This window comes from Mus caroli, unplaced genomic scaffold, assembly GCF_978045245.1.
Source record: "Mus caroli unplaced genomic scaffold, Mus_caroli_1 scaffold_19, whole genome shotgun sequence".
NCBI classification, from domain to species: Eukaryota; Metazoa; Chordata; class Mammalia; order Rodentia; family Muridae; genus Mus; species Mus caroli.
In genome coordinates, this window is record NW_028227274.1 from 40,024,045 (window position 1) to 40,045,550 (window position 21,506).

The window sequence follows — 21,506 nt, forward strand, 5'->3', positions numbered from 1 at the left end:
CATGTAGGCGGGGGTGGGGGTGGGTGGGGGGTGGTTTAGATGGAGCCATTTAAAAGGAAACAGAAAGACAGCAAGAGTGACAAGCAATGGCGGGATCTGGTCTCAGCTGGCCTTGCCAAGTAAACCCTGGGAAGCCCTGTGGAGAAAGGACTCTGTTTAAGTTCTCCAAAGTGTTTGTGGTGCTCTGGCCAATCACATTCCTAGGCTGTTTCTATGGGGCTTACCGAAGGACAGAATAGTGTCATGATGGCCCCTCCCTTCCCATTCTGTACCCTTTTCTCAGCCTCATGAAATAAGTCTCTGGCTTCAATAGAACTGTGTAAAAGGAGATGGGTGGGAAACATACTGGCCAGGCCTGATTTATTATTATTATTATTTTTTTTTCACAAAGAGGAAACTCTTAAGAGTAAACAGTGTTTATTTTTTTCGTTGATTTTTTTCAAACAAATGGAATGCTTAATTAAAAAAAAAAAACCCTTATCTCTTTTTCTCCTTAAATACTACAGACAATCTCATTTTATCGCAGCAGACACCTAGAAACAAAACACAGAACCCACCAGAGAGAACTGGGCAATGAACGAGAACGCATCAGAAATTCAAGTCGACTATGGAAGAATTCCTGCCAGTTGGCAGCTCTCAAGTCTAAACAGAAGTGTCCCAAGCCTACCGAGTTTGACAGACGTCTCTTAGAATTGGGGAGTTGGGGAACATTGAACTCCTTTTAAAAGTTCTATTCCAATTGTTTTATGCATAGGGAAATGAAAGTCAATGCATCAAAATAAAGACCCAAAGGAACATTTAAAAACTTGTTTTGACTAGTATTCAGTATGTGAGACTAAGTAGTAGCTCGTCCTTCTAGTTAACCTTGTCCTGGAATATATATAAGTTATTCGTAGCCGCCACTGCTATAATGTTTTCTGAAGGATGCCAAGCTGTATGCAAGATCTTTTTGCTAAAGTCCAGACTGTCAACACTGATCTCATCTTTTCTTCGCTTGCCCCCGACGCACACTTTTCGGGGTTTGAGGATAGCCCGGGGTTTGCTGTTTTCCCTTGAGGCCTCAAGGGTCACATCACGCTTGGTGTTTCGGTCGAACATCCTGAAGAAGTTATTGTAGGAGCCCGTCATGATGACGCTGCAAGGGAGAGGGGAAACGGAGAGACTGAGTATTGTAGAAAGGAGAGGTAACACACCCTCATGGCATCTTTTAGGAGCAAAGGATGCTTATCATGGCCACTCACAGGGACTACATAGGTTTAAACTGAGAACACTGACTTCTGTTTGAATCATTGAAAGTGCCAAGTTCTTTGGCTGGGCTTGGAACAAAGGGTTGCAATAACCATCGGTATTACTCATGTTTTACTCCAGAGATACCCTTCTGTTCTTGAGTCACTGATCTGGTCAATTGTTAGGATCCTGGGGTTACCTACTTTCCACTAGTGTTACAAGATCACAGTGAGCAGGTGTAAAGAGGAGCACTTAGAATCAGCAAACTACCGGGCAGTGGTGGTGCATGGCTTTAATCCCAGCACTTGGGAGGCAGAGGCAGGCGGATTTCTGAGTTCGAGGCCAGCCTGGGCTACAGAGTGAGTTCCAGGACAGCCAGGGCTACACAGAGAAACCCTGTCTTGAAAAACAAACAAACAAACATTCCCCCCACCCCCAAAGGCTCAGCAAACCATTTCTCAGTGTTCACCCACAACCCACAATTTTAATGGGATTTCTTAGCTGTCTGAGCTCTGGGACTGTAACTTAGCTCATCTGCCTGAGTTGTCAAGTGCTGAGGCACGACCACCACAGGGCAGCCTCTCTCCTTTTAGGAGCCAACTCTATATTCTGCTGCTTCATAAAAACTTGTCCACAAAATGAACACCATGGCATTGCCAGGAGAGACAGGAAACAGATTTCTCCTTCCTAACTAAACTTTGATTAAGGTATTACACATAGAGGATGCTTCCGTGTTTTTACAACTTAACCATTTGCAGAGATATCTGTGATTGAGTAGAAGAACAGGAGATGCTGAAGGCTTTCCAGCAGCAGGGCACTGAATCTTCAAAGCTGACATTTTAAGATGGGTGGCAGGTATTGGGGAGATACAGGATACTGCCTGTGCCCTAGGTGTGCCATCTCATGGTGGTACATCAAAGACACTAATGTAGATTAGTGCCTGGTATCATCTGTTTGTAGGTGGAAGAAAGAAACTGATAAGGCTGGGTTGCTTTGGGAAGTTTGTCAACTATGCAGATTAAGGTTGGATTTTGTTTCACTGGCTCAATAATGGGGTGCTATTGGATAAAGGGGTACCTGGGTGCTCCAGTGAACTGCCATGGGGATAGAGGGGACTTTACCTCCACAACCACAGTTAAGCTTTCAGTGGCTCATGCAAGGGAGTTTCAGAGGAGATGGAGTTGGGCACACTGACAGTGAGAGTCCGTGAGAGGCTCAGAATGCACATATGCAGGGCTGTGAGGTGTAATCCAACCACCTGGCTTTGTAGCTTCCCAGACATTGACAGTACTTCTCCAGCAAGATCTGACTCACTTTTAAGCAAGTCCAAAAAAAAAAAAAAAAGTTTTATCCTTAAATATCTTAACTTTATCTGAATCCTGAACAAAATTCCCAGTTATGTTCTGGAAGAACTGATCTCAGGACTCAAAGTCAAAATTTTGTTACTTTTGTAATTGCTGCTTACAAATTTATGAGGCGAGGACATCGCACTAATCCCCAGTTACACTGATTCCTAGATTCCTCAACTGTGGAATGGAAACAATGGAGATAACCCTACTGGGCTGGTGGCTGCCATTAGAAGATGTATGGGAGAAATGCCCTTGTGCTTAGGTTCCTAGTAGTCATTGGTTTTGAATCTAGGTTAATGAAGGGTGAGCTGGAAAGTAACAGTTGTGTCAATAGTATCAACTAACAATGGCTGACTGGTAAAGTAACAGACTTGCTTCTTTTCTTGTGACTCTGGGACTCTGGTTCTGTGTGGGTTAGTTGCCTTGCTCCCTTAACCGGTATAAACTGGATAATATAACCTGGGTCTTTTGCTACATGTTTGCAACATCTAGTCTAGTTCAGCTAAGTAGAAGATGGATTGGTGGTTTGGGAAGAAGGGCAAGAGAGTCAGAGACCATGGCACTGACTCAAAGTTGGGTATCTGAGAATGGCCGGCTGTGAAAAAGTTCCATGCTATTGAACGCTCTTTCTGGGGCCACCTTCATTAAGGAGCAAACGGAGCCCCAGCAGCCTCCATCTAGTTTACAGATAGTCAAAGAATCATCTGTACTGGTCAAACTAAACATGAACTATTGGGAGGTAATATGAATTATTGTAGAAATCAAAGGCCTTAAAACACTAATAAATCACCCTGAAGGAATGTGATAAATGAGGCCGGCTAGAATTCTGCTAATGAAGCACGAGTGCTTTCGGTCAGGTCTGCTCTAACAGCTTCAAGAGGATGGGCCTAGAAAGCCACCTGGCAGAAATCAGAACTATGCAGGAGAGTTATCATTATCAGTGGTCTTTAGAAGGCATGTGGCCCTAGCTTTTGAGTGCCTTTGGGTGCCTTGTATGTCAAAGACAGCATTTTCTTGTTGACATTTGAACTGTCACCTGTGCCAGCTCTAAAATGAACTTGGGACCTCACAGATGCCTTCTCTTTGTAGACTTGACCACAGTCTCCAGTCAGTGACCACATAATGAGTTCTGGCTGGTTCTCGCTGCTCAACATTAATCTACATTTGGATGTACCCCATTTTTGATAAATTGTCCAGAGTTCCCTCAAGGGAAAGGCTCTCAGCCCCTGAGTGTTTCTTACCTGTCTGACCCATTCCACACACACTCAAATTTATCAAAAATGCAGTCATTTTCATAGAGGGAGCACAACTTGCTGCGGAGGTAGTCATGAACCTAGGAGGAAACACCAAGAACATGTCAGCATCATACAAGGCAGGGATTCCTGTGAATACCAACTTGGTGACGTATTCTTCATCCCCTCTGTGTTCCCTTGCATTGCATCGGGTGGCCCTGTACTGGATTCAGCCCTCCCTGTCTTTAGGAAGAGAGCCTGGGTCAGTGAGCTTCTCTTATGCCAGTGTGGATTGAAGAAGGTTGCTTGAATAGATAGTGGCATAAAGAAGGAGCCAGTAAATAGTAGAATTATGTATTATTTATTATTATTATTATTATTATTATGTGTGTGCCTGTATGACCATGTGTGTATATGTGTATGTATGTGTGTGTGTGCACACACACAGATGGAGGGCAGAGGATAATTATTTGTAGAATTGGTTTTCTCTTTCCCTTATATGTGGGCTCTGGGGATTGAATTAAGGTCAGCTGGTGTTAGAGGCTAGCATTCATTTAGAATTTTGACAAACTGCTGTTCATTAAAAGTCTGCTCCAGGGCTTGAGGCAGAGCATCGACAAAGCAACCACAGAGTGGAATAAATGCATGAGAAGTTTCAAACAGTGCTAATGTCACAGAGTATGAAAGTGGAAAAGGCACGGAGAGATGAGGGACATTACTTTTTGTAGAGTGGGACTCAGGGTGTGGGAAGGTAACATGGCCTCAAAAGCCTGTGAGGAGTGAATGAGTCTGGACAATATCTGGGAGGAAGGCTTTCCAACCATAGGGAAGAAGAGCATATATGAAGGGCCACAGGTCTAGGAAGGACTATGACAGACATGTGTGGCAAGTCAGCATGACCAAGGTGAAGGATGACATCATAGAGCAATGGAGCCTGCTGTGTTTCAATAATGCATAAGAGCAAATGGCCGAGGTCAAGGGGACTAGTTTCTGCCTCACTGATGAGTGGCTGGCATTGGGCCAAAAGCAGTAGCTAAACTCTAGACAAGGTGTGGGGCAGGGCTGATAGGACACAGAGCCCTGAGGAGTAGAGTGGGAAGCTGGAGTTGAAGAGGCTTCCTGGTCTTTTGAGTATGAGGTGGCTGGGCAGGAGGGACTGCTGGAGTCCCTTCCAAGCACACAGGTGAAGCCATGGATTTGAAAACCGGATCCATTAAAAACAAAACAAAACGACAACAACAACAACAACAACAAACCCCCAAACCCAGAAACATTGAGAATGAAGATGGAGTTGAAAAATCCAGTTTCTCAATTAGAAAACTCAGGGGGAAGCCTTATAAAGAGATGACAAAGCATCAGGTCTCAAATATTAGAGGAATTAGACCACACAAGCAAAGAATATAAAAATTAAGATTACACAGGAAAGGGCTGTGCAGGAACTGTGTGGCGGCATGAAAAGACCAAATCTTCCAACTCTAGGTATTGATGAGGGTGAAGAATTCTAGGTCAATGGCATAGACCAGATCTTCAATTATTGAAAAGAATCTTCCCTAAGGAAAGACACAGCCATACTGATACAAGAAACACAGAACAGACAGACCAGAAGAGAAACTCCCCATAGCGTATCATCAACAAAACACTATGTATATAGAATAAAGAAAGAGTAATAAAAGTTGCATGAGGACAAAACAAACCACAAAGCACATATAAAAGAAAATCTATCAGAAAAATAGCTGATGGAAACTTTGAAAGCTAGAAGTGCCTGGAGCAATGCACTCCAAATTAAAAAAGAACATGGATGCTAAGCTAGACTACAAATCCAGCCAAACTATCTATCAGTAATAGTTGAAAGAGAAAGGAAAACTTCCCATGGTACAAATAGTCTAAAAGAATTCATGCCAACTAAATCAGCCCTAGGAAGAAAACTGGAACAAAGAAAAGCCAAGAGACTCAAGAAAGAAAACACAGTTGTAATTAATGAAATGTGAACATTAAGAACACAAACAGCAAAACAACACCACACACACACACCCCAAACCCAAACAAACCTAAAATAACTATAATCAACATATACCTTTCAATAATAACTTTAAATATTAATAGCCTTAATATTTTAATTAAAAGACACATGCTAGATAAATGGACTAGGAAACAAAAGTCAATCTTTCTGTCTATAAGAAATTCAGCATTAAAGATGGGCACAGGTCTAAATGGGTGGAGAAACGTATTACAAACAAAGAAGAAGCAAGCAGGTATTGCTATCCTAATTTTATGCCTTCATATTAAAATTAATCAGGCGGAAAAGCAGGTAGGCTAACTGTAGATCCCTCCTCCAAATCCAAACCCCTAGTTTTATCCTCAGCTCTGTAGCAAGTCATCTGCTGAACACTCCCCCTCCTCTCAGCCACCATCTCCAGAGGATCAAGCAGACCTCCTCCCATAGCCTCCCCTCCCACACTGTGTCTGCTCATTAACTCCTGTAAAATTCCCTGGGAACCCACAGGCTAGGCAAACAGGTAGGGTATTCTCTCTCTTCTAAATCCAATTCCCTAGTCTCATATCAGCTCTGTAGCAGAATAACTACTGTGATATGGATTTACTCTCTGCCCCAATTCCCAGGTGACTGTTCAGATACTGATGAATCACCTTGCTTTCCTCCCTCCCGTGGACCCTCTCAACCCTGCTTCTAGTCCATTCCTATTCCTAAACGCCAGCTCCCAATACATAGGAACTCATTGTACCCAGAACCACAGTGACCACATTGGGCAGGATCCCAGAAACATTCCATACCAGGCAACACACGGCCACCACTCTCCTAAGAACCAGAAGGAGCAACATAAATCAAGGAACAAAACCCATAAAAGACAGGACTAGATATCAGGACCTAGAATTATAATCATTCCAAACCCAGATGTTGGGGTGAAAACACAACACTCAGAACAATATATCTCCATGACACATTGCAACTCTTTTATAAGAGTCCCCGAGAAAGGCTGCTGAAGCACAAGATAAAACAGTCTGTGAACATGGTAGGGGTCCTTAGAGAGGAAATGAGAGCCCCTTGAAGAAATCTATGAAGGCACAAACAAACAGTGGGAGAAAATGCATAAACAACCCAAGACCTGAAAGTAGAAACAATCATAGGAAACCCAAACTGAGGGGAATATGGACATGGAAAAACGTAGGAACTCAAACAGGAATTTCAGAGGCAAGCCTCATCAACACACTACAAGAGCTAGAAGAGGGAACCCCAAGCATCAAAGACAAGACAGAACAAATGGGTAGTCCAGTCAAAGACAATGTTAAATCTAGAGAACCCCAGGCACAAAACATCTAGGGAATCTGGGACACCAAGGAAAGACAAATCTATGAACAATAGGAATAAAGGAAAGAGAAGACAGCTGGTCAATGGCCCAGAAAATATTTTCAAAAAAACCATAGAAGAAAATATCCCCAACCAAAAGAAGGAGGTGTCTATCAAGGTACAAGAAATATACAGAGCCAGGCACTGGTGGCCCATGTCTTTAATACTAGCACTTGGGAGGCAGAGGCAGGTGGATTTCTGAGTTCGAGGCCAGCCTGGTCTACAGAGTGAGTTCCAGGACAGCCAGGGATACATAGAGAAACTCTGTCTTGAAAAAAAAAAAAAAGAAAAAAAAGAAAAAAAGAAATATACAGAACACTAAGTAGACTGGACCAGAAAAGAAATTCTCTTTGGCACATAATAATTAAAATACTAAACTCATAGAACAAAGAAAAATATTAAAAGTTGCAAGGGAAAATGACCAAGTAACATACAAAGGCAGACCTATTAGAATTACACTTGACTTATTAACAGAGACTCTAAAAGCTAGAAGGACCTGGATAGATGTTCCACAGACTCTAAGAGACCACGGATGCCAGCCCAGACTACTACTTTCAGTCACCACAGATGGAGAAAGACATTCCACAATAAAACTAAATTTAAGTAGTATCTATCATATTACATAGTACACATTCAGCTCTATAGAAGGTGCTAGAAGGAAAACTTTAGGTTAACCAGAAGTAGTTAACTACACAAAAGGAAACACAAGAAATAAATAATCTCAGGTTACCAAATTAAAAGAGGGGGGGGGGGAACAGTGACCAATGTACAGTGCTCATTGATAGCATTCAACATCAATGGTTCCTATTTCCCAATAAAAAGACACTAACAAACAGAACGCACGAACAGTACAAGACTAGGGCATTAGATCTGGAGGAGAAAAGAGATGCGAAGATCTGCAGTCAGCCTACCTGTTTCCCTAGGAGGTGGCCTGGGGGTTCCCAGGGAATTTCACTGGAGTTAATGAGCTGGGACAAAGGGGTGGAGTGTGTGTGTGTGTGTGAGGCTCTGGGAGCAGGGGGACTGAGAGGAAGGCTAGATAATTTGTGACAGATCTGGGGATGAGACTGGGGGTTGGATTTGGAGAAGAGGAGGGTGAGGTAATCTAATAGGACCCATCCTTCTCCTGCATCCAAGAAACAAACATAGCTTAAGGTCAAGGATCGCCCTGGGTTAGAATCACCTCAGGGTAAAAGGATTGACAAAGATATTCAAAGCCAGTTGGTGTAGCCGCTTTAATATCTGATAAAATAGATTCCAAACCAAAACTGATCAGATGAGATTGGGAAAGACACTATATCCTCAGAGGAAAAAATTCACCACGAGGACACTGCAGTTCTTAACATTCTATATGTCCCAAACACTAGCACCCAGGTTCATAACAGAAGCAAGTAACAGCTTAAATCACATATTGGCCTTCGCACACTGATACTGGGTGATCTCTCTTCACTCTTGCCGAGATACCAACAGAGAAACGTTGGGGCTAATTTACATCATAAACCAAACAGACTTAACACATATTGACAGAACATTTCACCTGAACACAAAAGGATATACTTTCTTTCCAGCACTTCATGGAACTTTCTCTCAAACTGACCACATACTTGGACACAAAGCAAGTCTCAACAGATTAAAAAAAAAATTGAAGCAACACCCTGTATCCTGTCTGACCACCATGGATTAAAGCTGGATAGCAACAACAACAGAAAGCTTACAAATTTATGGAAATGGAACAGCTCACTCCACCGAATGAAAAAGAGGTCAAAACAACTAAGAAAGAAATTAAAACCTTTTATAAATTGAATAAAAATGAAAACACAATATAACCAAACTTAAGAGGCACAATGAAGACAAGTTCATGGCACAAAGAGCCTACGTAAAAATATTGGAGAGATCCCATATCAACAGCCTACCTGAAAGCTCTAGAAATCATACCTAAAAGGAATAGATGGCAAGAAATAAACTCTGGGCAGAAATTAATAAAATGGAAACAATAAAACAAAAGTTGGTCCTTTGATAATATTAATAAGAACAACAAATCCTTAGCCAAGTTAACTAATGGGAAGAGAGAAAATATCCAAATCAACAAAATCAGAAATGAAAAGGGGCAAGTCACATGGACAATGAGGAACTCCAGGGAGTCATGTGACAATGGACATGGAGGAAAGCCATAGAATTTCTTTCAATTTAGTGTATATGTGCTACATTTTCTTTATACCTAAGTTGCTTCCGATTTCTGGCTATTGTGAAAAAAGCAACAGTGAACCTGGTTGAGCAAGGGTCTCTGTGGTATGTTGAAGCATCCTTTAGGTGTATGCAGAAGAGTGGTGTAGCTGGACCTTGAAGTCATTGATTTTGATCTTCCTGAAGAACCTCCATGTTGATTTCAGTGGTGCTTGTACAATATCTCAGCCCTACCAACAATGCAGGAGTGTTTCCCTGACTCGACTTGCCAGTGTAGACGGATTTATTTATTTATTTATTTATTTATTTATTTAAATCTCAGCCATTCTGATAGGTGTAAGATGAAATCTCAAAGTGGTTCAGATTTGCATTTCCCTGATGGCTAAGGATGCTTAACATTTCTTTTAAGTGTTTCTTAGCCATTTGCATTTCTTCTTTTGAAAATTTCCTGATAAGATCTGTATCCCATTGTTTTTAATTAGGCTCTCCCTTGATAGCACGTTTTGAGAGTTCTTTTTTGAATATTAGCTCTATCAGATGTGTATTTGGTAAAAATCTTTCTCGTTTGTAGGCTGATGCTTTATCCTAAATGCCAGCAAGGACTGCTTTTGTTTTTATTTGGTTTTGTTGTTGTTATTATTGTTTAATCATAGCCATTCTGATAGATGTAAGATGAAATCTCAGAGTGGTTTGTATTTGCATTTCCATGATGACTAAGGAGGGGAGGTGGGGAGGAACTGGAGGAATAGGGGAAGGCTTTATTATCAATAAATAAATTAAGTTAATCACAGGAGATTAAGAAGGACTGTCCCTCATTAAAGAAAAAATAAGTGATATTGTGGTATTACAATCCTAAGCATGTATGTGCCAATCTTCAGTGTATCCCATTTCATAAAAAGTGCACTACTGGAATTAAAGGCGCACATTAACAGCAACTCAATGATAGGTGATTTTGATATCCAACTTTTCCCAACTGATCATCTGCATAAACAAACAGATATCAGAATTAAATGACATTGTTCATCAAATGGACCTACCAGATCTATAGATATTCCACCCAAATACCAAAGACTATGCATTCTACTGAGCAACCCATGAATTATTTCTTACTGGAGTGGGGTGATGGTTCCATTTCAAGAGCCATGTAGTCAACAATGGGAAACCTCCCCTCAATATGTTCTGAAATTTCATCTTACTCCAATCAGAATGGCTGAGATAAGAAAACAAAATGGCAACAGTGATGGTTTATATCTGCTTGGCCCAGGGAGTGGCACTATTGGGAGGTGTGGCCTTGTTGGAGTGGATGTGGCCTTGTTGGAGGAAGCATGTCACTGTGGACATGAACTTTAAGACCTAGCTGCCTGGAAGCCAGTCTTCTTCTAGCGACCTTTAGATGGAGATGTAGAACTCTCAGCTCCTCCTTCACCATGCCTGTTTGGATATTGCCATGCTCCTGCCTTGATAATGGACTGAACCTCTGAATCTGTAAGCCTGCCCCAATTAAATGTTGTCTTTACAAGAGTTGCCATGGTCATGGTGTCTCTTCACAGCAATGAAACCCTACCTAAGACAGCAGCAAATGTTGGTGAGAACATGAGAAAGAAGTAAATCCCCCTTCCCTATTGGTGGCATTGCAAATTGGTACAGCTACTCTGGCAATCAGAGCTAAAACAGCTAAAAGTATATCTACTCCATGACCTAGTTATACCAGAGGAATATAAGAGGCCTCTCCCCTGCTCTAACATGGGCTATTGCGTTGCCCTTTATTGTCTCCCAGAACTTGAAGATAAGACCCGATTGCTGGAGATACTATAGGCTTTAGAAACAGGATTTGGGGGAACTGAACTAGAGTTGATCTGGAAGCTTCCTTCCTTAGGACGAGCTCTTATTGAGAGTGCTGCACAAAGTGCTGAGGGAGAGGAATAATTGATAGTCCTACCCAGCTGAAAAAGCTATTAATCATCACAATGACTGGGCCAGAAAGATATGTACAATGGGGTCAACAGTGGCACTTTTATCTTAGCGGTAAGTAACAGATTAATTATAATTATACTTAAGGCCTGCTCAGTTGGAGGGCCTTCTACTATAAACATAACAACTCATGTCTGGAGAAGTCATAGACTTGAGAAGAAAACCCACCACTGCCATTTTCTTAAACCAATATGATTCCTAAGTATATTCTAAATATTTATCCTTATATTTAAAGCATAGTTCTTTTTTTCTTTTTTTTAAATTTTTAATATTTTTTATTACATATTTTCCTCAATTACATTTCCAATGCTATCCCAAAAGTCCCCCATAGCGCCCCCCACTTCCCTACCCACCCATTCCCATTCTTTTGGCCCTGGCATTCCCCTATATTGGGGCATATAAAGTTTGCAAGTCCAATGGGCCTCTCTTTCCAGTGATGGCCGACTAGGCCATCTTTCGATACATATGCAGCTAGAGACAAGAGCTCCGGGGTACTGGTTAGTTCATCATGTTGTTCCAACTATAGGGTTGCAGATCCCTTTAGCTCCTTGGGTACTTTCTCTAGCTTCTCCATTGGGAGCCCTGTGATACATCCAATAGCTGACTGTGAGCATCCACTCCTGTGTTTGCTAGGCCCCGGCATAGTCCTTAATCATCAGGGAAATGCAAATCAAAACAACCCTGAGATTCCACCTCACACCAGTCAGAATGGCTAAGATCAAAAATTCAGGTGACAGCAGATGCTGGCGAGGATGTGGAGAAAGAGGAACACTCCTCCATTGTTGGTGGGATTGCAAGCTTGTACAACCACTCTGGAAATCAGTCTGGCGGTTCCTCAGAAAATTGGACATAGTACTACCGGAGGATCCAGCAATACCTCTCCTGAGCATATATCCAGAAGATTTCCCAACCGGTAAGAAGGACACATGCTCCACTATGTTCATAGCAGCCCTATTTATAATAGCCAGAAGCTGGAAAGAACCCAGATGTCCCTCAACAGAGGAATGGATACAGAAATTATGGTACATTTACACAATGGAGTACTACTCAGTTATTAAAAAGAATGAATTTATGAAATTCCTAGCCAAATGGATGGACCTGGAGGGCATCATCTTGAGTGAGGTAACACAATCACAAAGGAACTCACACAATATGTATTCACTGATAAGTGGATATTAGCCCAAAACTTAGGATACCCAAGATATAAGATATAATTTGCTAAACGCATGAAACTCAAGAAGAATGAAGACCAAAGTGTGGACACTGTGCCCCTTCTTAGAATTGGGAACAAAACACCCATGGAAGGAGTTACAGAGACAAAGTTTCGAGCTGTGATGAAAGGATGGACCATCTAGAGACTGCCGTATCCAGGGATCCATCCCATAATCAGCTTCTAAACGCTGACACCATTGCATACACTAGCAAGATTTTGCTGAAAGGACCCAAATATAGCTGTCTCTTGTAAAGCATAGTTCTTAACTCTTATCAAGGAAGCTTCCTCTCGTAACAGATAGAGACAATTACAGAGACCTATAACTGGCCACAACACAGAGAATAAATGACCTTGGGGTGCTCACTCCCAACTGATACATCTGCAACCCAACCCCTATACCTAAGGCTCAGAAAAAAATCACAAAGAGAGGGTGGGAAGATTGTAAGAGTCAGAGGCCCAGGATGCCTCAATACTACATAATGTCCCCTAGACATGACAAAGAATATATGCCCATGAATTCTCAATAATGTGGTTGCCTGGATTAGTTCACATGCCAACTCAGACTGGGGAAATTCTACCTGGTCTTACTCCTAGAAAGACAGCTACAGGTTGTCAGTGACTGTTAAGAGAAGGAAAATCAGTTTTCTTCAGGGACAAGTTCCCTCATAGGTTGTCTAATTGAAAATGGCCATCCCTGCACATACATACATTTCTCTAACAGATTATCTGAACAAGAAAAACAAATATCAGAATTAAATGTCATTGCTCATCAAAGGGACCTAACAGATATGTACAGGATATTGTAGCTAAATACCAAAGAATATACACTCTAATGAGCAACATTAAGTGGACTCAATAGGCTGTGTATACACATGTGCATCTATATTTATACACACACATATGTAACAATAATAAATAAAGATAATAAATTTGGGAGGGAGAAGGGATGCAGGAGGAGTTAGATGGAGAGTGGAGAAAAGCAGGAGTGATGTAGGTGTGAAATCCTCATGTATGAAGTTCTTAAAATATAAGATTAAAAAAAAACTTCAATTAGTGAAAAAAATCTGTTTACCTTCCATGATCAAATTGGATTCATCCAGGAGATACAGGGATGGTTCAACAAACATAAATCAATAAATGTAATAAATCACATAAAAAACAGATACAAGGACAGAAACCACATGATCATTCTATTAGATGCAGAAAAGGTCTCTGACAAATCCAACATCCTTTAATGAGAAAAGTATCTAGGGATACAGGGATCATATTGCAATATAATAAAGACAATATATGCCCAGCTCACAGCCAACATCATGCTACAAGGAAAACAAAAGAAAGCATTTCCACCAAAATCAGGAACAGCAAGGGTGTCCTCCTCTCTCCCCATTCCAAGTACAGTGCTAGAAGCCTTAGTTGGAGCCATAAGACAAATGAAAGAGACAGAGGATACAGATAGGAAAGGGAGATATGAAAGTAGTATTTGTAGAGGATATGATTCTACATACAGTCTAAACACTCCACCAGAAATCTGCCACACCTTATAGCACATTCAAAAAAGTAGCAGGATAGAAAATTAATACGTAAAATCCACAGCCTTCCTATATTCAAATGAGGAAGAAATCCAATGGTTCCTCCCCACCCCCACCCCACGCTTCAAAAATATATTGGAACAAATCTACCCAAAGGAGTGCAAAACTTGTATAACTAAAATTCCAAGACATTGAAGAAATTAAAGATATGTGAAATGGCCATCCCAACGAAGCTATGCACAGATTCAATGCAACTACCTATATTTAAGAACTAGCAGGCTTTCCCAGTAAATGCCACACACACACACACACACACACACACACACACACACACACACACACACACACACACAGAGTTTCCCTCATTCAAAACACTTTGGAAAGCAGTAGTTTGGATTGTATATATTTAATGAATTAGCTTGGGAATAGGCTTTAAGTCCAAACATGAAATTTGTTTATATTTCATATACCTTATAGATAGCCTAAAGTGAGTTTTATATAGTATTTTAAAATGATATGCATGAAGTGAAGCTTGTGTTCACAAGCCTCAATATGGATTTTTCCACTGTGGCCTTATGCTGGCGTTCACAAAGTTTTGGGTGTTCGATCATTTTTGGTTAGGGGCATTCCATTTTTATAGTAAACATTTAGTTTGTGGTGATATGACCAGCTGTTCTAGCTACTCGACTCTCCTCACATGGCATGAAAGCACCCGAAGGCTGGTATTTATCAAAATCAGGCAGAGTGGGTGGAGTCGGCCTGTTAGATGCAGCTGACCCACCTCTAGTCTGTGGGGAAGTTTGAAAACAGCTAATGATACTGAGGTCTCTATTTACTGAAACATGCCTGGCTCTGTTGGTGTGTGCACAGTGGGAACAAAGCCTACCGGTGTCTAACACATCTTCCTCTTTGCCTGCTCTTTCACTGAAGATCGTGCTGTTCCAGCAACAGTCTGTGTCAGTGGTTCTCAACCTATGGGTTGTGACCCTTTCATGAGAGTTGCTTAAGATAGCTGAAAACATGTATTTATATTATGATTCATAACAGAAGCAAAATTACAGTCAGGAAGTAGCAACTGAAAATAATTTTATGGTTGGGGGGTCATCACAACACGAGGAATGGTATTAAAGGGTCACAGCATTAGGAAGGCTGAGGACCACTGCTCTAGGGGATGCTGGGGATCTCTGCTTGTCCATGGGCCAAGGTTGGGTAGGTGGATACCTTGCTGCTCGTGAAAAGGGTTCCCATCTAAAGTTCTTTTCCCCAGAACATTTTAGATACTCACTGAGAGTTTATAAATTGTAGATAGTATATTATCATCTTTGATATAGTATTTAAATGTAAGTGACTCCAAGGCACGCTTTTCTAAGTTAAAATAAAATGTGGCACTCCATTTGAATACACGTGCTGAGCCACCTATTTCTTAGTGTTCTGTACATATGATCTCCAAGTCTGGCACCAGCCGAATATGGCTTCAGAACCAGGACCTGTGGTCTAAAACTAGATTTGTTCTAAAAGCCTTTTCCCAAAATAAAAGTAATTGTGTTTGCCACCAAGTGTCCCTAATCTTCTCTTTTCTAGGCGAGGCACTCTGGCAGGCTGCCTGCTGCAATACCGCCCACACTCAGGTTCCAGTCACAGCATTCTCTCTTTTGTATTGAGGATCGTGAAACTATAGGGTTTACCTTCTACAGCTGGAAAAAGACATGAGTACTATGTTGGTCCAAATACCCAGGGCTGAGGGACTAGTATTGGGTAGGATCTTTTGAGCTGAGCCCTGAAGTCTAGGCTTTAGGGGAGAATCCATCTCTTGTGCATGGGGTATGCTCTTTGAACCACATGGGTAACACAGTGATCATGTTGCCTATTGACCCTGAATTTTGGTTCTTAAGCTCCGTTGGGGTGTGCTGTGGAACTCAGCCTTCCTAGACTCCAGTGTCTATGATCTCCCCCTCCCCCCTTTCCTTCCTGCTCTTGTCTCTGAAGACATTGCTACTTATAACTCTCTAGGGGATGATGGGGAATTTTGCCCCCAAGTCCATGTGCTGAAATGGGCTGCCCTGTTGCTTGTGACAACTATTCCTGTCTTGTTCTCAGTTCCTTTGATGTCACACATTCAATTTCTTGTTATCTATCCATTGGCCTTACACCATCAGAAGCATTGCCATTCCTTGAAGCAACTTGAGTATTTCCCTTTCCCTTCCATTCTTCTTCCAATGGTTGTCCCTATCCCCACTATCACATGACTAAAGCAGTATCTTCTATGCAAATCTCTTTCTATTGCTACTTTCTTTCTGTCAGGTCTTCAAGGCCACTGACCCAAGTACTTTGTTCTTTCTTAGCTCCTTTAAGTTTGGGGGTCCATTGTGACAACCTCACTCTTAGTGTGGATGTTCAACAAACCTCTCTTTTTGAATTATACCCCTGTAACAAAAGTGCACCACAGGTTAAATCCTCCTGTCTGTCATCTGTGTCAAGCTGGTAAATGGAAGACATATTTATTTGTCTTATTTTATTAAAATAATTTTGAGAGAAATTTCATGTTTCCCATGCTAAGGATGTTTTTGAACTGATCCCCCTGCCTCCACTTCCTGAGTGTGTACTACAAGCATTACAAGTGTGTACTATTATGCCCAGTTTATATATTACTGGGGAATGAGCCAAGGACTTCATGCTTGCTAGGCAAGTACTCTACCAACCAAGTTATACGCCCAGCTCTTTTCAAGGTCCTCAAGTTTTAAATGAAGAACAGAAACTGCAAGCTGATCCCTGAGTGACATTATGGTAACTCCCTTCGGTAAATGAACATCTTAAAGATTTTTTATCCGTTTACACCAGATGACTACCTCATTCTACGGAGAAAATAGAAGTGGTAAGAAACACGTGGGTGTTCCCAGAATGGCATTATCAGCCCCCTCTGTCTGAGCTACCCATACAACCCTTCTTCCTCTGACAGATGAGCTACCCACCTCCCTCAGGCCAAGTCTTCACTGGGCTCCATCACTTCTTGTGTTCCTTGAAGACTCAGCTACCTCAGTTGTCTCTCTACCGTTTATTCCTATTGGCCTCAAATGCACGGTAATTTCCTTCTGCCTGTATCCTACATTCCACCTACCAATCCATTCTCTGTTTTCAGAGCTAGTGTCTATGCTCAGACCCTTTCTTCACAGTCTCTTGAATATCCTCTGACCTCATACTCACGCTGTTCTGCATACTCCTCTGTTAGGGTACTGGAAACCTCTACATGTCTAAGGCCAGTGCTTAATGCTCAGTCCTTTTCTTTTGAAGTTTAGCAACAGCCCGGTTGGTGGCTTTTTCCACCTTGAGATTTTGTCTACTTGGCCTCCTCAACACTTCAAGTTTTCCTTATATTTCTCTGGCCCCTTCCACTCAATCTCCTTTACCAAGTTATCATCCTATTCTCAGCCTGAAAACCCCAAGAGCAGGTCCTGGTCTCTTCTTTAAATATACTCACCACCTAGGCAGCTTTTTCTAGTTCTGACTTTGAAGACCTACTGTGTACTTTCATTTGATTGTCTACCTCCTATTCTGTTTATGTTTCATTAGCTTAACATGTTCAAAGCAAAACTCTTCATCTCCTCCTCTAAATAAAAAGGCAACTCCACTTCTCTAGTTGTTAAATACATTAACACACGGGATAACTTTCAATATATCCCTTCTTACGACATAATCAGACCCTTGTAATTTTACTTTGGAATTACATCAGGAGTCTGGGCCCCTCTGTTATTGCTGACACCCACATTAATGCTGCTGTCACCCATTTGCCAAAGATTGTGTAATGGCTGGTTTTGAGTCAACTTAACACAAGTTAGAGTCATCAGAGAGGAAGGAGCCCGAGTTGAGGAAATGCCTCTATGGTTCTGGGTTCTATAAGAAAGCAGACTGAGCAATCCAGGCAAAGCAAGCCAGTAAGCAGCACCCCTCTGTTACTTCTGCATCAGCTCCTGTTTCCAGTTCCTGCCTGTTTGAGTTCCTGCCCTAACTTCCTTCAATAATGAACAGTAATATGGAAGTGTAAGCCAAATAAACCTTTTACTCCCCAATTTGATTTTTTGGTCATGGTGTTTCAATGCAGCAATAGAAACCCTAAGATAGTTTGTGATAGCTTTAAAATTCATTCTTTTTATATCTTCACCTGTCTCTGTTACAGTTTTTCCTTCCCAGTGCAACCAGAATGTTCTTTTAAAATTGTAAGGACAAATTATTCTGGAGTTGGTGATGGATCTAGAGCTCTGTGAATATACTAAAACCCAGGGTGTGACATACTCTGAAATGAGTGAATTCTGTGATAGATGAACACATCTCTAGTAAAGCACTATAAATCAAATCTGACTTCCTAGATGCCCCTCTCTCTGCCTCATTTCTTTTTATCTAATTAAAGATATATTAAAATAAGAGTAGTTATTTCTGTCTCTTGATTGATCTCCCTGTCCCTTGCGTGGCTTTTTAATAGCCTTTCTACCACCAAGTCTGGTCAAGCTCTTTCAGTGAAAATTCCTCTTAGACAATGCCTTCTCCTTTGTTCCTTCCACACATGTTCTGCCACCCAGAGCTAAGGACAAGTGCTTCTTACATGGAGTCTTCACTTTTTCCCCCTTCCACCTTCCATAAGCAAGCAGATGTCACCAACTCTCCATCCTCCCTGCCCTTCCTCCCTCCCACCACCATTTAGCCTGCCTCAGCACCATCCCCTTTCCTGTAGCCTGCTTCTCACACTGGAAGGTGAAACCCGTTGTTTTCAGTGCCATTTCCTTGTAGGAGACCCTTTTATGGATCTCCACTGTGCCCAGCCGGAGACAAGTAAAGCTCTCAGCACCAGAGTTTGCAAAACCTCACCCTGCTTTTGTCTCCCGGTTCAGCTTTCTGTCTTCTGGTCTACGGTCAAGGTAAACTTTCTCAGTCTACAGTTCTCTTAACTTCAGGTCTTTGGCTGTGGTATTTTTCTAAGCATTAGACAAATTAGATTATACTTGATCTACTGAGGTCACGACAGTTTCTCCTTCATCCTCCTTACCATGCAAAGCTTCCCTGTCTTGGGCTCCCCTGGTCTCAGCACCATCCCTTTTGCAATGGCTGTTGGTTCCTTTTTTATCAGGAGGCTTCTTCACTAGAGATTCACTGGAGCAGGCATGCTTGCCTTGCTCACTGTAGCTATGATACCTATTTCATGTGACATTTCCAGGCGATAACTGCATATAACGGTCCACATGCATCCTCATCTTAAATCACATGGCACCCGCAGCCCGTATTTTATCAAACACATCACTAGGAACAGTCTTCTAACATTTGCAGGCAGAGGCTGATGGAAAAGCACACCAAGGGAGTGTTCTGGATACAGAGGGCTGGGTAGTGGTCTGTACCTGGTATGTCTCAATGGGGCGATTTTCCATGTTGAGGTCCCAGACTTTCACGGTCAGATAGTCTCTGGTCATGATATACCTCCCGCTGTGGCTGAATTTCACATCCGAAATTGAAGAGATGATTTCAGAGAAAAACGATCTGTTGCTTGGATCTTCCGGCTCTTCAAAAACTGCAGAACAAAAGAAAGACAAAGAAAAAAACGTGATGAATACAGATAGCCCAGCTTTGTAAGCAGGCTCTGAAGTTGGGACCAGCCAGAGAGCTAACAGTGAACTTTCTATGTAGGGTGGGTGTCTGTAGAATATAAAGGAGTTGCCAACAGTGGCAGCTCCCTAAAAACAGAAACACTAGTATATGGTATATTACTGTTTTGTTTTGTTTTGTTTTTCAAGGGATTGGCATGGGACCTGTCTACTACTCTGCTTGCTGGGACACTGCCTGTTTGGAAGCCCCAGATCTGGATCACATTTCCCCTTATCTCTGAATGTCTGTGCATTCCTGTGTTGTGAGATATCTTAGAATTCTTTTTTCTCTTTTCTTTCACCTCTCCTCTTTTCTTCCTATCTCCTTTCATTCTCCTCCCTTCCAGACTTCTCTCCTCTCCTCTCCTCTCCTCTCCTCTCCTCTCCTCTCCTCTCCTCTCCTCTCCTCTCCTCTCCTCTCCTCTCCTCTCCTCTCCTCTCCTCTCCTCTCCTCTCCTCTCCTCTCCTCCCCTCCCCTCCCCTCCCCTCCCCTCCCCTCCCCTCCCCTCCCCTCCCCTCCCCTCCCCTCCCCTCCCCTCCCCTCCCCTCCCCTCCCCTCCCCTCCCCTCCCCTCCCCTCCCCTCCCCTCCCCTCCCCTCCCCTCCCCTCCCCTCCCCTCCCCTCCCCTCCCCTCCCCTCCCCTCCCCTCCCCTCCCCTCCCCTCCCCTCCCCTCCCCTCCTCCTCCCTTCCCCTCCTCCTCCCCTCCCCTCCTCCTCCCCTCCCCTCCTTTCCTTGTCTTTTTTTTTTAAGTGGTGGTTGGGAACAAACCCAGTCTTATGTATGTTAGGCACGTACTACTTAGCTACACCCCAAGCCCCTGGAGTTATTTTACATGCTCAAACACTTTTCAGTTTTTTTCTAAAACATGTAATCTATATTATGCTAAAATACAATGCACAACTCAGTGGTTTTATGTATCACGATATGTTTATGTAATCATACCACAATCTAAGTTCAGATGTTTCTAATAACTCCCTCCCCAAACAAAAACAAGACAAAACACCATGACAAAGCCCTTTATTTCTCATTCCTGTGAATCTTGGCAATCATCAACTCACTTTCATATAAATGCAACCATAGCACATAGGTCATTTGTGCCACACTTAATATACAAAATATATCACACAAACTTAGCTATAATTCAGATTGAGTTTTACCACGTTATATGCTATGTACTGGTGAAATAAAGAAACTGGGATGAATTAAAACCAACTACCTCTTGAGTTCCTATGTACTGCATGGTATGAATTCATTCAACATTCATAAGTCAGTAAAGATGTCCTCATAGCTGGCAGGAACACAGCCCAAGTTTGTATTTGGTCTGCATCTAGCCTATCCTTTTCCTTTTTTTTTTCTTTTTTAATTTTGTTACATATACACATACATATAAATACATAATTACAAACTGCTTAGTCCACTTAGTGCCATCTCTGGAATAGATCACCTCCAGGCTATGATTTGACATCCATGACTTTGGCTCATCGGTCTCTCCTTCAATGCCACCATCACCCTGGCTTTGATGATCTTGGCAGATGAGAGGGATGTGAAAGGTTTGCTTGTAACGAGGGAGAACTAGACTCAGACTCGTGCATAGGTTTTACACCAATCACTTCTGCAGACATCTCTTCCATGGAGAAGAGCAGCTGTCAGGGTTTTCCATTCTGAGACCTGGTTGACAATTTCCCCATAATGGGGAGACAATGGGAAATTTCCGTACGGAGTGAGGCAGATGGTAATTTTGCTTTGGAGATTCGCAGGCAACAGTTTTGCCCCTGGAGAGAAAAGGCTCACCGATTGAGATGCAGCCAGCAA

The 21,506-nt window shown here is 42.2% G+C and overlaps 1 protein-coding gene across 7 annotated transcripts in view; it reads right to left on the reverse strand.

The window, feature by feature from the left end:
* Window positions 1–344: 344 nt before the first annotated feature.
* The window catches only part of Ppp2r2b (protein phosphatase 2 regulatory subunit Bbeta), a 406,697-nt gene continuing 385,535 nt past the window's right edge, over window positions 345–21,506 (reverse strand). For 2 of the 7 annotated variants that reach the window (XM_029471972.2, XM_021150242.3), the window contains 3 exons: window positions 19,451–19,620; window positions 3,818–3,909; window positions 346–1,135 (listed from right to left, as the gene is read on the reverse strand). In XM_029471972.2, coding sequence (XP_029327832.1) covers window positions 856–1,135; window positions 3,818–3,909; window positions 19,451–19,620 — 542 coding nt within the window. In that variant the 3' untranslated portion in view covers window positions 346–855. Of the gene's footprint in view, window positions 1,136–3,817; window positions 3,910–19,450; window positions 19,621–21,506 lie in introns of all 7 variants that reach the window. The other 5 variants (XM_021150236.2, XM_021150235.3, XM_029471971.2 and 2 more) reach the window with 4 other exon arrangements.